The sequence below is a fragment of the Melanerpes formicivorus genome, unplaced genomic scaffold (genome assembly GCF_026170545.1).
Source record: "Melanerpes formicivorus ecotype bairdi unplaced genomic scaffold, bMelFor1.0.p_v2 SCAF_8, whole genome shotgun sequence".
NCBI lineage: Eukaryota > Metazoa > Chordata > Aves > Piciformes > Picidae > Melanerpes > Melanerpes formicivorus.
This window is the reverse complement of record NW_027142360.1, coordinates 21,170,065-21,186,928: the sequence shown is the minus strand read 5'-3', so window position 1 is coordinate 21,186,928 and position 16,864 is coordinate 21,170,065. Positions and strand designations below refer to the sequence as shown.

Here is a 16,864-nt window from a genome sequence, read left to right as displayed (position 1 = left end):
CCCTAGAACCTAAAAAACACTTGGTAGCAATCTTGCCAATAAAGTCGTTTGTCCCCTGACATTTTTTTTCCCATTCCTTTCATTCTCATCTATTTTTCACGGGAAATCTGGCATTCTAGGATCAAAACAAGTAGCCATAAGGGACCAAGAAAACTGGAGATCTTTGTTAAGATTATCCAGTTCTCACCAGTACTGGGGCAGGAGCCTCAAGGAGCCATAACTCATAACAATAAAGGCACAAAAATACTTTAGAGCACTGTATTGTTTCAACCTACATTAGCATTTGACTAGACAATGTTCAGTCTCCTTGATGCTTTCTTTGTTCAAGTCTGGGCATTTTCCTGCATCAAAAAGTGCATACAAGCTCCTACAGTAGGTTTGTTTCCAACCACTCCTAGTTTTATACTCAAAGAATCCCTCCCTACTAGAAACTCCTTGTTTCTGCTCCTTACCAAGCCCCTCCAGCCTGCACAAAGCAGTAACCTACGTGCCATGAGACTGCATACAACTAGTCAAACACTTCTTTTTTCCAGGTTGTAACATCTGCCAATACATTTATAATAGCCTTCAGTTTGCACTTACTAAATAAAGCCACAGGAAAAGGAACAAATTTCACTAAAGAACTTGCCACTTTACGCCTCTGATATGTACAAGTGAAATCCCTTGAGGACAGCCCCCCTCCTCCACACACAAGCAATAACTATAACCACACAAGTAATTTATTAGAGAGCAAGGAAAAGAATCTCTACACATGGCAGATAAACCATGCAGTCATCAGGCAGAGAGAAAGAAAACAATCTTCCTCTCCTCTTGGCACCATCTCTCCTGTGTCTCAAATGTGATGAACACATACATGGTGATCAATGAGGCAGCTGCTGCCAGAACCAGAACAAATAAGACTCCAGCCCTTGCTGCCTCTCTCTCAAAAGACTAAAAAGATCTGATGGGCAAGTTGAGCAGAAAGGAAAAGAAAAAGGTAAGGAATCAAACACTTTCAGGACTCCTCCCTGTTGTTGTTGCTGCTTCAAATTGACTAACAGGTTCAAGGATTAGTGAATGACTGAGTGAGAACTCACTCTTTATGGAAGGAAGGAAGGGGAGGGGGGAAAGGATGTTTTCCTGCAAGGTAGCCTTATCCCTTTGGCTCCAAAAAAAGGTTTTGAAAGCAAGTACATCCCCAAACCCTCGATTTCTAGGCAAAGTTTTCAAGTTAATTAATAACCATAGCTCCCAAAGCTAGTTGACATCTGAGAGTACACTAAAGCACAGACTGTGTTGGCCATCACTAACACTATCCCCATATTTATTCTATTCTATATGACTCCTGAAGCTTATGCTGCTATCAGCCTTAAAAGAAACTTTAAAAAAGCAAACAAACAAACCAACCCAACCCAAACAATTCACAATTGAAGGCTGAAAAGACATTTGGTGTCACTGTGAGAAAGCAACATGCCCCTGGACAGTTGTGGACCTTACACTGATAGCAAAGGATTCAGAGTGATTCCTCATGAGCCAGCTCTGTCCTGACTGCAGGAAGAAACCCAAACCTAAATAAAAAACCCCACCTTTGCTATGTCACCCAAACCAGAAGCTTCTAATGAAAGTCAGGGACAAGGTTTGACCATGCCAGTCAACTTGTCTATCTGCAACACAGCTGGACACAAACTTTATGTGAAGCATCTGGCTTATTCAAATGTACTAGTTGGCCCAGCACAAAGACCTGATGTTTTCTCAGGCATGAGCCACTGGCACAGCATGGGAAACAAAACCAGATCCCTCAACCAAGCCTGTCTCTATGGCAGAAACACAGGGCTTCACTCACCCTAGGGCTGAGGACTGTCCTCCACCCCACTGCAGCCAGGGACCTGGCAAGCAACATATTATATGTCCAGCTCAGCCCTGATGCTCCTGGCAGGGCTAGTCCTCAGTTTCCCATCCCAGCCAACAGGAAAGACAAAAACCAGAGCAGCACAGGGCAGATTGGAGAGCAAGAACACCAAAATTACTCCAAGAGCCACACACTCAAGCAATACCTAAGAAAGATGCATAAAACCAAATGTCTTAAGGTATCCTGCAATAAATTACCAGCCATCATTTGGTCCAGGTGAGACTGACACCTCCCCGAACCACATAGCAATTCTTCCCAGTCCTGCCTCACAGACCCACTAACCTGACACCAACCACCTGCATGCAACTGCAGACTGAGTTAAGAGAGGGATCATTTAGGAGATGATTCACCTGACACAAGCTGGCCTTGTCAGCCTCACTGAAGAAGCTGGAACACGCTCATCCCATTTGCTGTGACTTTGAGAAACATGAATAAAACAAACCAGAAAGAAGATAAAAATAGTTCTGTACAAATGTATCAGTAGGAAACAACCAGTAAGACCAGCACATAAGTCATCAGCATATTAATGATCTATTGGGAGTGCAGGGTAGATAAGCAATTGAGTGAAGACCCACCAGCCAAAGAAAGGTGGTGTTAGAGTCACTGCAGGAGACAAGGACAAGGCTTCACCTGCAATACCCTGCAAAAACACACATGGCTGAATCACAGCTCCAAGTGCAACCTCTGCTCACTCTGTCCTGGCCACCACTTCCTTCCACTGCTCTTTCCATTTCTCTTCTTATCCCTCCCATCTCTCTATCCATCTCATCTGGTTTTATTCTTCCCCTTTTCGAGTCACTGCCTCAACTTTCATCATACATGCAAAGACTTGCACACAAGGGAGAGCAGACAGAAATCCACATCTACATACACAGTGGAAAACAACTTGAGCTTCCTGCCTCCAATGGAATCAGAAGCTGTCATTACCAAAATGGTGGAAGATGTGCCCCTCTCATGACATGAAGGGCACGGATGACACGAGTTCAGGCAACATCCTAGTTCACAAGCAGCATCAGATCTAAGGCTGTTCAGACCCTTCTCCCACGTCTAACAAGAGCAACTACAGAAGCAGAGGAAATTCCCTGAAGTTTTGTTCTAATGCCATGAAACACAGGAACCTTCAGCTCAGAAGAAGGGCAAGTAATTAACTCTACTTCTAGTTTTACTGCCCAGAGTAGAAATTGGAGAGGAATAACTGTTACAGGTGTGCACATGGACATTACAAATATTACTGTTTTTCTATGAAACTGTTTGCCTGACAGTCTAGTATTTGAAAGACAACTAGGTATCAGCAATATTATTGAATAATGACCAGTTCCTAAGATTCACAAAGGTAAATGTAAGTATGGATAACAACAGAAACAATGTTGGAACATCTGGGAAAATGTTATTAAACATTTGGACCATCAGTCATGCCTAGCCACAGAACCAGGAGGAATGGTTTTAAGCTGAGGGGGAGTAGGTTGAGACTGATTCTCAGAAGTTCTTCAGTACAAGGGTGGTGAGGCTCTGGAAGATGTTGTCCAGGGAGGCTGGGGATGCCCCATCCCTGAATGTGCTCAGGGCCAGGTTTGATGAGGCCTTGAGCAACCATGTCTAGTTGAGAAGCATCCCTGCCCCTGATATGTCTGGCAAGTAGATCATCTGTTAAGGTCCCTTCCAACCTAAGCCATTCTATGATTCTACATACCTCTGACAGGGTTAACTACAATACATTAACAGTTTAAGACCATATTGATGGTACCAAGTGTCTTCATAGCCACATGTTTGTAATTGGAAAGTTAGTTTTACTAAATTCCAGCTGAGACTTAGGAAGCCAGAATGTATAACCAATAAATCATCAGTTTCTAGTGCCACCCTACTGACTGCTAGAGCTTTGCTATTCCCAGACACAACCAACTAACAATATAGTTTTGCCAGTGGTATCTGCTGGGTTCTAAGTACTACTAGCAACCATTACTCTGCATTTGACTGCACAATGTTGTAAGATATCTACTAGAAGACACTAGAGATTATTTCATTCCCCTATCCACACCAGAAACTTAGACTAAGGACAAATCTTTACTGCTTCATTTCTTCCTCAAATACACCTTGGTTCACCAAAGAAGAAAGGAAAGGACCAGAACACACAAGTACAATTTTCATAGATTAGTAATTGATCATATGGTTCCCTTAGTATCAGAGTCTAAATATTTACAGGATACATCTACCTGCTGACTCAAGCAGCTATTGAAAATAAGGCAATCAAGAACACTGACCTTCTACCTAAAATGTGGCACTGAATATGCTACCACTAAGGAGCATAACTTTGCAATTTGAGAGTGAAATCTTCAACCTCTCTGCAACTTTGAACAGGACTTTACTATTCTGAAATTTCATAGAACAGTTTGGGTTGGACCTTAAACTCCCCTTGCCATGTTCAGGGACAGCTTCCACTAGACCAGGTTGCTCAAGTTTTACTTGAATGAAGTTACAGTTATTCTGAAGAACTACATTTGCCTGTAAAACATTGCTGTTGGCTCTTCTTAACAGAGGTTTAACTGGTAAAATCAAGTGTATCCATTTTAACAGAAGAGAACCCTGAATGTACTCAAATGATAAACCAAAAGACAGAGTTAGTACTCAAGACTCTGAACATTTCAGCTAATTGCACAGAATCACAGAGTGTTAGATGCTGGAAGGAACCTCCAAAGATCAGGATGCTAGGGGTTGGAAGGGACCTCTGAAGATCACCTGGTCCAACCCCCTCACCAGAGCAGGATCACACAGGAACATCTCCAGGTGGTTTCTGAATATCTCCATAGAGAAGATACTCAAATTCACATGTAAGTGAAACAGTCACATAGCAGAGATAGTAGTAATGCCTAATCTGACCTACCTTCAGGTCTGCTTCATTACTGGAGTAACAAGAACATGTCTTAAATCTGTGGGAGATGAAATCTAAAGTGACCTGAAGGTCAGGTGAGCTTAGTCACTGTGATAGAGCATTACTATCACAGAAAGGTACACACCAATTTACACACAAAAGACCCTCCCCCTGATAAGAGACTGGACAGAAAGACCATAACTGGGTAGTCTAGACAGAATCCAGCAGAACAAACTAAAGGTTTTAATTAGCTGTAATTCCAGATTAAGAATGGTTCAAAACAGGAAACAAGAATTTGCTCTTAATTTAGCAAATCCAAGCTCTGCAATATCTGTTTACTTTTAAATTAATCAAAGCTGTAAAAGTAGTGAAACAAAGCTTGAAAAATACTTCAACTCTGAAAGGATCAAAGCATTACAAACAATTTCCAACACTATTTTAAGAGCAACAGGCACGTCTGTCATCCTCCTAACTTGCAAACAACCAAGCACATAGAAAACAAAAAGCTATTCAAGAAAGCAAAACTTGTTGCAATTCCTTTCCCCTCCGAACTTCTGAAGCTCCTTTCAGGCTACACTTTCACAGACATTTTTAAGCTGGTCCTGTTACCAAAGTAGGGTCCACACCCTCCTCTGACTGTCAGTATCAACTCCTTTAATATGTTCCCTCTCTAACATCAGCACCAACTTTCCAACTTATGAGTATAAACTGGACCAGAAAAACAATTCAAATTAAACTCTTCCCTCCCCCCCAGCCCCTTCTCTCGAACCCCCCCCCATGACCGTGGGACTGCAAGATTCTCAGCACAGCCTGTCATGCAAACAGCAGAGAGATGGCATGGAGACAGAATCAGTTCTTTGTATCTCAGTGACTGCTTACATCATGCATAGAACTACTGCATTAGACCACAGGATGTAAGCAGCAGATTATGACATTGCAAGTTAATGCATACCAGGTGACCCCAAATCAATTTACACAGACATTTGGGATTTTGACTCCTAAAGAGCAGCACAGACAAGCAGTCAGTTTGGGAAGCACATGGCTAAGGTGCAAGGCAAGTGTTGTGTTCTATTGCTAGCCAATGTTTCAGGAGGAGCAAAAAAGAAAACCCTTCAGTAACTCCATAGGACAACAGAAAAAAGCAGAAACATAACTGATTTTGCTCAACACATTCACTAAACATTTGGAGCTCATCTAAACCGTTAAAAGATCACAACAACCTCCCTTCCAGCTAGTTAAGATCACAAGAAACCTAAGCTACTCCTTCCTACAAACCCTTACAGACAACATAACTCTGTTTCACTGAGGGAGAAAACTCTAAGGCAACCCTCCCATCACCTAGAAGAGCTGACATTAGCAAGCTAGGATGAATGTGAACACAACCCAAGTGTCTGGTCTAGTTTTTTCTCTCTCCTACTGAAGGACAGCTCCCAGATAATGCACATTCTTTGCATCGAGGAAGGAAACTTGCAGAAGCTATTACACAAACTCCCACATTAATGGCAACACAGCACTAAATTCACCAATCACCAAAAAAATCATTAAAAAGCCTTTTCAAAACAACTGCTCAGGGTCTGTTTTCATCTACTTTTTGAAGATTTGTAGGTGGGAAAAAAAAAAAACCACCAAAGCAGATGGGTGGGGAGATGAAACGGTCAGACGTAGCTGTTGTCAGATTTTTGCTAGCTCCACTGCATGAAGTAAAACACAGGCTCCCTGCCAACAACCTAACCAATTGAAGACATGCCGGAATTTCAGCCTCCATTTCAGACTGTTCTTTTCAACCAGCAGCTTCAGCTCCTTTGTGAGGGCTGTACTCACTCACACTAAAAGTCTCAAGGTTTTTCCATCTGTAATTAAATCACTTGAAGTATTTTTAACCAGCCTGGGACTATGAACTGACAACCAGAAGACATCACGTATGTGGCCTGAATATTCCCCCCAAAACCCAGAGAAAGTTCTTAACTGAGATGTACAGCACAGTTCAGAATTTAAGTAAGCAAGGAAGATGATTTAATTTTGGACTATATCAGCCAAAAAAGTTTGGGTTTGTGTCCTTTAATTCGCCTAGAGAAATGAATTTATTATAGTGTGTAACCCTACTTGCGCTGTGACAAGGATGAAGAAGTGGCACTTCACCCAAATACCCAATACATCCATTTTTGACCTCTGAATACAGCTTTCTAAAGATGAAAGTAAAATTTCTCCTCTTTTTCCATACAGCCAAGGAATAAGACATTATATAATCCCAATCTAAGAGTTCTTCTAATTAGCTACATATTTCCTCCCCCTGCCATAAAGTAATAAAGCTCTGCACCAACCTTCCTATCAGGCAAACGTAGCTGAAATGACCAAATCACAGAATCACCTCCTCACTAGACAAACACATACACACACACACATATATATGTATCAGAAGCACTCTTAGCAGCACACTGAGCTTAATAAAACAGCTAAGATCAAAGAAATGTCTAATTAACATTCAAAAGGCACAAAAATCATTTTACTTCACATATTAAAGCACAAAGAAACCATAAGTGAAAAGCATGTTGTGCATTAATGTTTCAAATGTATTTATAGGCTGTGCTACTTATCGTTAAGAACCCTCCAAGTGGACTAACTTGAGGCATTCCAAGAGATCTATTCAGGTATTGCAAACCCCTTGGGAAAAAACTTTCCCTTCATTAGCTAAAAAAACCACACAAACTACCCACCTAAAGTGAACAGGAATGGTTCAGTATTTTCTCAGCCTTTGATCAAAACACTAAGAACTTGAGAAGAAATACTCAAGTGCCTCTTCTACTCTAAAAAAGCTCATTGGGCATTAAATGTAGGCATCTCCTTGTCACTTAAACCATTACCCTTTCTCTTGTCTTTTCAGTGCCTCATGACAGCTATCTTCCAACCTCCTAAATGACAAAGGCACATCTATTTCCCCTAAAAAAAAAAGGGTTTTTTTCAGCTTTGTGGTTTACTCTCCTAAAAGGTAAAGCCTTGGTAGATGTTAAAAATGGAACTGAGATGGATTAACAGCCTTTTGAGAACTCAGCATCTGGCTTCAGCTGCTTAAGCAAGCATTCATTCTCCACCATTAACTACAAGGCCTACTTCTTACAGGTCGAAGTATGCCTCAGCACATACAGTGCAGTTCATTCAAACCTGCATGTGCCTCTTAGCATCTTCAAGAGCACCAACACTCAGCTCATCTCAGACAATACTCTCACTAAGCATCACAAAGCAGAAAGCACTATAACATCTAAAACATCTAGCACGCTATCAGATGAGAGAATGTATTTGTGGACAGAGCACAGAACAGAATAAAACACAACCAAGTTACTTTTCAGAGTTGTTGGTAATCTATACTGCTGCAAGATTTCTAAATCAGGCTAAAATAACCCCACAATAGTCTTGCCTGACTTAGTTTTCACCTCCCATGACTATCACTTTAGCAGCACATAAACTATTTACCACACGATCCCAGACTCTTAACAAGAACAAAAAATCCTATTCTACAGAACCTGTACTGCAGAATAATAAACCTTACAAAAAGTCAACAACAAGGAAGGAAGGTAATAAAGTCAAGTTAACTTTGTCTTACCTTGTTCATGGCTCCAGGCTGTGGCCCTCTCAGTCCAGCCTGTCCTCCCATCTGCGGAGAGCCTTGCTGCAGCGTCTCAGCCAACAAGTTACCAGCACTACCCATTCCTGGGTTTGGGTACGGCATATTAGGTCTCCCTCTGCCTGCTCCAATTGAACCGTTCATGACTTGCCCCTGCATCATTCCTTGTCCGTTGCCTGCTGCCAGCATCCCAGGATTCATGCCAGCATTCATCCCTGTGTTCATTCCCATGCCAGGCTGGTTAACTGGACTGTTTACTGTTGGCATCATTCCTGCTGTGGATTGGGTTGAAGGACCCTGGTTGGGTCCACTTGCACCCATTGCCATACTGGGAGAAGTCAACCCAGCCTGTGCCATGGGGCTTTTCACCATGCTGTTTAACATTCCCATTCCAGGGCTATTCTGTTGGGTTTGACTTGCCATGCCCTGGCCAGGGCCACCAACACCCATATTGAGATTTGGGGAGCTACCAGCCCGTAAAAGTTCAGACAGCTGCTTGTGTTTAGAGGCAGCATCTTGTGCCAAGCCGAGGCTGGTCTGAAGCTGATTTATGTCACCGCCATTGGTGAGTCCCAGTTCTGTGGAGCTGATCAGTTCATCTGGCAAGTCATGTTCCAGATCGAAGAGCGAACCAAAATCTGAAAAACAAACCAAATTTCAGATGAGTCCAGAGTAGTGTCTCAAAGAAAAATCTGGTTCAGTGGCTTCTACTTGTTTCAAGTATCCAGCAAAATTTCACTTTATGTTCCTCTACCAATCACTGAAAATTATCCAATTGGTTGTGATAAAAGTGATTTCTAAACTTCAGGGTCTAAACCACAGAAGACCATTCTACTTCACCTTCCAGTAACAATCAGTGTTAAAGGATCACTGGGTATCTCAGACTATCAGCTCTCAACTGCAGAAATTCGACAGAAGAGAGGGGGGGGGGGGGAAAAAGTGTTCAAAAATAACACCTCTCAGAGTTAGCCAATGGAAAAAGACAACAATTACTACAAAGCATCAGAACACTGAGAGGAAAGCACTGCCTTTAGTTTTTAAGTTTCCCTGAACTCTGTCATTTTTAGGACAGACATAATATGGTTTAAAAAAAAAATGTTTACTTTTTATAAAATAATATAGTGGCTGGGTTGTGGGAAGTTTGTTTGGGGTTGTTTTATGTTTGGTGGGGTTTTTTGGATCTTCTATATCCAGTCATTCTCAGCACTGAACAGCAAAATTCCACTGAACTTCAATGGACAACCAGCATCTTCCCACAGATGGCCACAAAGCTGTGAAAAGACACTACCATGGATAACCAAATTCACTCCTCAAGAGTCCATGCAAAGCAATCCCCAAGATAACCAAGTGGGAAAAAAAGATTACTATGTAGGATATATAGAATATACATATAGAATAGAATAGAGATAGATACAAAGAATATAGAATATTACACAGTCCCCAGAACCAAATTGCTAAAGAAAACAAGTTGTGTCTGCAGGAGGAGCATGCACCTTGATCTGTGTATTTCCTCTATGGCAGTTTCAATAATGTAGGAATTGTATGCCTGAAAGCTGAGCCACCATGTGAAATAGCTCTGCACAGCTAGGTTGTAAAGCTTATTATCTAGTAAAGGAAGGGTTCTAATGTTAACTATTAGAACATTTCAGCACCACCTCCGTCAAAAAGGGCATTTTATGGATGCTCTGTAGGGGGTACTGCACTGCATTTTCAAAATCTCAGATCTAGACAATGACCTAAGACTATTCATTATCTCAGCAACTACAACTGCATTTAAAAGGAAATGCCAATTACACTGAATTCTATAGTGATGGCACTTGGTGCAAATACTAATGGAAAGTGACTATAGCCAGCACAGAAGTCAGAAAAGCTCTTCAGCATTAGGTATGTGTTCAACCTGTTTCACACAATGCCATATTCAAACTGCCAAACTCCAGTACTAGCAAAGTTTCTGCAGCTTTGTAACTGCTACCACAGATAAGATCATGAGTTAAGAATTCTAAAAATATGGTGTGAGGTTGGCAAGAAGGCAGGTATCCCACAACAGAAGAGATTTGAGAACTCCATTTGTATAGTCTTCATTACTGAAAAGCACCAGAGACAGAACAAAAACGTTCACTAAAGAACCATCAAAATCTGTTAGCCCACTCTTCATTAGCATAAATTTAATACTAAAAGCTGTTTGGCAACTAAACCAAACCCTGATCTTTCATTTGCATCACTGGTTTTCTTTAGCATGATGAGTGTTTTTCAAGATTCAGATGTGAAGGAAGAGTCCAACAAACTTTTCTACAAGTTCTCCTCCCTTTAAAATGATTCATTTAGAGTTTAGAGTCAGGAAAACTTTTCAAAACACCCCACCCCCCAAAAAAACCCTTATGATGCTCAGTGATTAGCTTGAGAATTGAATACTGATGAGTATAGGAAGAGTTACAGTTGAAGAGACCCTGAAAATAGAAGGGCCATCAAGGAAATGGAGAAAGCCATCAAAAATACATGACAGTTTAAAACAGCCTCAAGAGGTGCCTTAAGACACCCCTTAGGATGCCTTTTACAGGCAGCTGTTGAAGCACTACATCCAGAAAACACTCTGGCTAGTAGCATGAAAAACAGGCCATACATGAGGAGTATGATCGGTAATTCACAAGTTAGTCTGGGAGCGGGGTGGGCATTATCCTCAATGATGCACAAACCAGAAAAGCAACAGTTAAGTGTCTGAGAAGAGCATCAGCCAGCACAAGCCCTGTGCTTCAAGGGAACTGTAAGGGCAGTGCACAGCAACCTCCCATCTGCGAACCGGGAAACAGCTACTGAGGCAAAGATGCCCACGCAGCTCAAACAACAGTTTTGTGACTAATTGTAGCTGGGAAAGGAACTGCTGTCCTTCAACAGACAGCTTCCAGGGCCCGGTGAGTCCAAACCCAAAAATCCCCATTTCACTTTTCTTGCTGTCAGTTTTCTGTTTAGTCTTTCACAAGTGATCAGTCAATGCCTAAATATGAAGAACTAATTCATATCCAAACAACAGAGTACTTTCTCCAGACTAATTCATACGTTCTCAGATATATCACTGCAAGGAAGAAGTGCAATTCTTGTTCTGCAGACAAACATTTGCTCATCTTTCTTCATAAGAAAATGTTAATCTGCTTTGCTCACTTCTCATTCTTTTCAAAATCCCCCCTCATAAAGGAGAAAATTCAAACTTTAAGGTGTGCTTGCTCATATTCAACTGGAATATTCAGGTACAAGCTACCTGAGCTCCTTGGTCTGGTCACTCTATGCCACCCAGGAAGAAAAATGTCATAAAACCTCAAAGTGTTTTTATTTAGGTCTCAGACTACGAATCAACAGCTACACTCAACAAAACAACAAACAACCAACCCCCCCCAACAAACAAAACCCCAAATGTTTGTGAGGTTAGTTCTTTACATTAAAGACAAGCAAACAAAACCACTACCACCAAAATGTTCCACCCATGTAAGAGTAACCTGTCAGGATTTTTAATCCTATAGAATACACAACAGCAGATTTAGCACAGAATACTATCAACTACAAGCCAAAATTGTGAGTAGTAAATAGCAACAGCAAAATATTCTGGTAGGAATTTGCTCCTTATTATAAAGCTTTCCCCAAAACTTTCCCAAACCCAAAACTTCCAAGTCTTTCAGTTGGTAGATAAACAATAAAACTACCCAAAAAAACAACTTTCAGTTGCCTGGTAAACTATGAAAATCACATTTTTAGTCAACTGCCAGGAGGCAGAGGTTTTCAGACACAGTACTGAAACACCAACAGTCCCAAAAGACCACAAAGATCAATAACATTTTGTGTACATCTAGCAACAGTTGCCATCCATTTCAGTCTTCTACACATAATACTGACCCTAAAGCCCACTGAGGGAGTTCTAACTATGACCAATACAAAAACTGGCAAGGCCATATAGTTCACAGACTATGCAAAAACAATGGCACACAAGAGGCAAAGGTGTAGCTTAAGACAACGGCGATAAACTTCCAGAGAACTGACTGACTTTGCAGTACACTGAGTCCACTGCTATCCTTGCAAGGATATCCTTGCATTAAGGACACACCAAGGTTTCTTACTAAGAAAAAGCTTGTGGGGAGGTGAGGGAGGCAGATCAGTCCTGAAAAGGCTTGTTTACCTGTTTCATTATCTCTAGAGATCTTGGGGTATAATCAGACACAGAGAATCTGAGACGTAACAGAGCAGACAGTATCTGGCCCAAGAGCTCAAAACCACCCAGTAATATGCAGGCAGTTAAGTGGTAGAGCTAAATCTTAATCTCTAGAGTGGCCCAGAGTGATTCTGTATTACGTTATCTATAATATTACTAGTGTGTTCCTTTCCATAGGTAACAGGGAGATACAGCACAGATTGCTACTGCCACCTAGGATTCAGAGGAATTAAAGGAAAGCACCTCCACAAAGTAGGCAATCAGAAACTCTTCACCTGAGCTAGTCTCAACACACAAAGGCACAAAACTCCTTTCAGGAGCTGCACCACTACTGAACACTCAAGCAAGTTTTATTTTTTTATAGAGTCAAGAAACTGACCTGACTTGCCCTGGCTACATGAAATCTGTCCTGAGAAAGTGGGCCAGAAAAGACAGTAGATAAAGCAGGTCCTTTTCTTTAGATGGCAGTCCAGTTAGATGGGATTAAGTAATATGAACTGCATCCTAAACTGGTAGAAAGTAACTTCTAAAAAATCAGTGTGGTAACTTGTGTTGCACATGATGATTATTTTCTTAGTTTTACACCTTACTTCTAAGCCTTTGACAGTGTCTGATCTGCAAGACAGAAAAACCTGCAGGCGTGTGGATTGAAAACCCACCCGGCACCAAAATGGACTTTAAACTCGTACAGGTTCAGAGGGTGCAATCACAATTCCTAAGTCAATAGGTGCCTTATCAAGTAATCAATTTTCAAATGACTTACAAGTATTTATTTCCAGCTAGTTTTACTGCAAGTGCAGCTTGCAGCAGCAGTGATGTTCACAACTCTCAATGCATGCAAGGCAAGGTAGAGATTTTTGACAAGGATTACAAGGCAAGAAAAAAAAAAATCCCTAGTAACTACTTAGCAAAGAAACAGACCTGTAGCTTCTTTTGCTTGTTTTCTAGCCTACAGTCATGATTCACATTTCCTCCTTTCAAGATACGGACAACAGACCTCTATTTACTTTTCAGAGTAAACCAGGCATTTCTATCAATAGGGAGATCACCTGGTTCTAGCCAATGGGCTGCAGCAAGTAACACTAGATTTCCAAGAACTTGCCCACATGCTACAAAATAGCAAGAACACATGGCTGTAATGTGTAGTGTATCCTCAGACTCAAGGCATTCAAGCTTTCAGACTCAAGACAAGAGCTGGTACGTCTGAAGAAACATCATGTGTGAAAGAGAATCATACCTGAACAAGTCTGCAACAGTAAGACAACTTACATGCTCAGCTCATTACACAGCAAGAGACTTTACAGTTCCTGTCCCTGCATCCCACTTGTATTACATTCTGGACACAGACATGTCAAACTAGGAAGCTGCTGAATAGCCACCTCTTTGCAAAAATGTTTCCAAGCTCCAGAAACCTATCAGTGGATCAAATCACATCACAGTTGCTGGGTTCACAATTAAACAAGTGGACAAGGTTTAATACATGACACTGAATACAAAGTATGCATGTGGCAGGGTTGACAGGAGGCACAGATGATGTTGGACTACACAGAAAGCATGATACCTTTGCTGTGCTTTCAGACACAGAACAATAAATCAACTGCTGAGGTATCTTCCCTGCATGGTGACAGGAAAGCCATCCAAGAGTTGAACGGGGCCTAGCTCTAACACAGGAAGTACCCAGAGGATACAACCAATATTCCAGAGAAGCCAGCCATTCAGGTTTGCAGTCAAGCCCTGACATTACAGGCCCCCAGATATATTGTCTGAAATGCCCTTGGAAAAAGGCAGAACTCAAAAAGTTAAAGAAAAAAGTCAGCACAAAGTATGAAAACAACACATCCTCACAAGAGGATTCTCATGCATCCATGAAAACACAGAAGCAAAGGAGAAGCACAGACCTGAAATAAAGTGCTAATAAAGTCACCAATGCCCAAGGCCACTGCAATGAAAGAAAATTAAGCCAGACATGTTCAGGCAGTTTTATCGGGCAAAAAACCCCAAACCCAACCAACCAAACCAAACCAAAAACACCCCAACACGACTCAACACAACCTCACCCAACCAAAACCAAAACACATGTCAGAAAAAGACAAAACCTGCAATTCCTACTAGGTAAGAGCGAAAGAACTCTGCTACACAGCATTTTGGAGATCATCTTTACTCTAGCCTCTAAAGCACGCTGAGGAAAAGGGTTTTCATTTTTCACAATTATCCAAAGGTAGCAAAACCTCTGACTAAGAGGTTTTTCCCTGGCTTCAAATGTGAAGTTAGTCTATTAATTCAATGGAAAACACAGGGGCAAAAATTCAACATCAGCCTAAAATATTAAGGTTTACAGTCATGACTGCAATTACACCTTCCAAAATCCTAGAACATCAGTCCCTAGGTAACGCTAACCACTCACCCCAAAGTGGAAGTAGGATGCACAGGTCTTGACTATTGCTTATGCAACAGTAACTGAGAATTCTTACTCCTCTGTGTCAATGCTCTTTGGGTAACAATGTCGCCAGTATTAGACCTTGCTATCAGTTCTGTTCCCTGCAAGAAACTGCCGAAGCATTACCTCCTTTCTTCCCTGCCAATCCTCAGAAAACCTGAATGTATTCACTGCATCCAGAAACTTAATAACTTGAAGACTGCAAACAAAGCTAGCAAAAAACACATCTAAGGAGGACATACTCAAAACCCTTGGAAGATAACATGAAGCTGGAGGTGGGGAGATTCAGGCTGGATGTGAGGAGGAAGTTCTTCACCATGAGAGTGGTGAAGCACTGGAATGGGTTGTCCAGGGAGGTGGTTGAGGCCCCGTCCCTGGAGGTGTTTAAGCCCAGGCTGGATGAGGCTCTGGCCAGCCTGATCTAGTGTGGGGTGTCCCTGCCCATGGCAGGGGGGTTGGAACTAGATGATCCTTGTGGTCCCTTCCAAACCTGACTGATACTATGATACTACTATGATATGACAAACATGAGGGCACAAAAGATGTTAGCACATCATAGTAGTGCACAACTCCAGGCACATTTAAACTGCCCAACTGTTTTTTTTTTTTCGGTCAAAGTCTAATTCACCATCTAGAGCACACATGATTTCTTTATTAATTGCAACAACCAGGTATAAACCTTAAGTACTTTACAAGCAATCAAACCCAAAACAATTACTCTAAAGAAGCTGCACCTTATTGTTCAACATCCACTGAAGTCCTAAAATTAGGACCTCTCTTTTTTTTTAATGAGCTGTCCTAATTACTCTTCAAATACTGGTGCCAAACACACTAACTTTTGCTTAAGGAAGAAAAGTCTGAATTTTGCAAAGCCTGAATAATCTCCAAGTTTAAGACATATCTGTCCTAAACTACTATCAACTGAAATGCCAGTTTTAGTTGAAGCATCAAATTGTATTTATAGACAAAATGTTTTCATTTTCATCACCTTATTCGAAGTTCTTATTGAAAGCAGTGTTTAGAGATTATAGATAACAGGTGATTACCACTGAAAACCATAGTGAAAATTCTAGATTTATGGAACATAGAGCTGTTCTAGGGAAAGAGAAGCAGTGTAATTATATGGAAAAGACTGGGCACAAGAATCAAGATAGGGTATGTTTAAACTTTCAATATTACTTAATGATTTTCAGAGGCACTGCTGTTTGTGTAGCTGTCTGCTGATGACGTTACCCAACACAAGGCAAAGGTACTAGCTTGTCATTGCTGATGATGCAAATAAGATGAAATGGTGAGAATTCCAAAGTGCTGAAATCACAGTTGTCAATTTCATTGTGAAGAATTGGCCATTTGCATACATTTCATGGGGCTACCTATAACTTGAGTATTCTCTAAATTAGGATTCTGGTTCCATAGATTACCCTGCATATGCCACTGAAATTCCCTAAGACCAACCTAAGTTACCTAGTGTTGGTCCGTGGGATCAGTAAGCAGTAACAATGGCATTTCCTGTGGGAGTCTGGTAAGTTGTGGACCACTGTGCACACAAATCAGGAAAGCTTGAGATGCCTTGCTGGTCTGCTATACTGGTGGGCAAAAGAATGGGTATGTGCAGATAGGCAGGCAACATCACTATGTGCACACACACACTTGAATCCTTTTCATTTTCAAAGCCATTAAAAATTCGGGTTCAAGACAGTAAAGTTAAGGACAACTTTGAAATGATGCAACCTGAGTATTAGTGACCTGGTTTTGTTCAGTATTATTCCTAGGTAAAACCAAAAAGCAATGCTGAATTTATGTACACAAAAAAAAGATATTTTATATATACACACAGGTAAACAACAACCAGAAGTCTG

At 41.2% G+C, this 16,864-nt stretch overlaps 1 protein-coding gene across 4 annotated transcripts in view; it reads right to left on the bottom strand.

Moving 5' to 3' along the window:
• EP300 (E1A binding protein p300) overlaps positions 1 to 16,864 on the bottom strand; it is a 64,346-nt gene that overhangs the window by 38,976 nt on the left and 8,506 nt on the right. For all 4 annotated transcript variants that reach the window (XM_068142530.1, XM_068142533.1, XM_068142532.1 and 1 more), the window contains one exon: positions 8,353 to 9,011. In XM_068142530.1, coding sequence (XP_067998631.1) covers positions 8,353 to 9,011 — 659 coding nt within the window. The remainder of the gene's footprint in view (positions 1 to 8,352; positions 9,012 to 16,864) is intronic.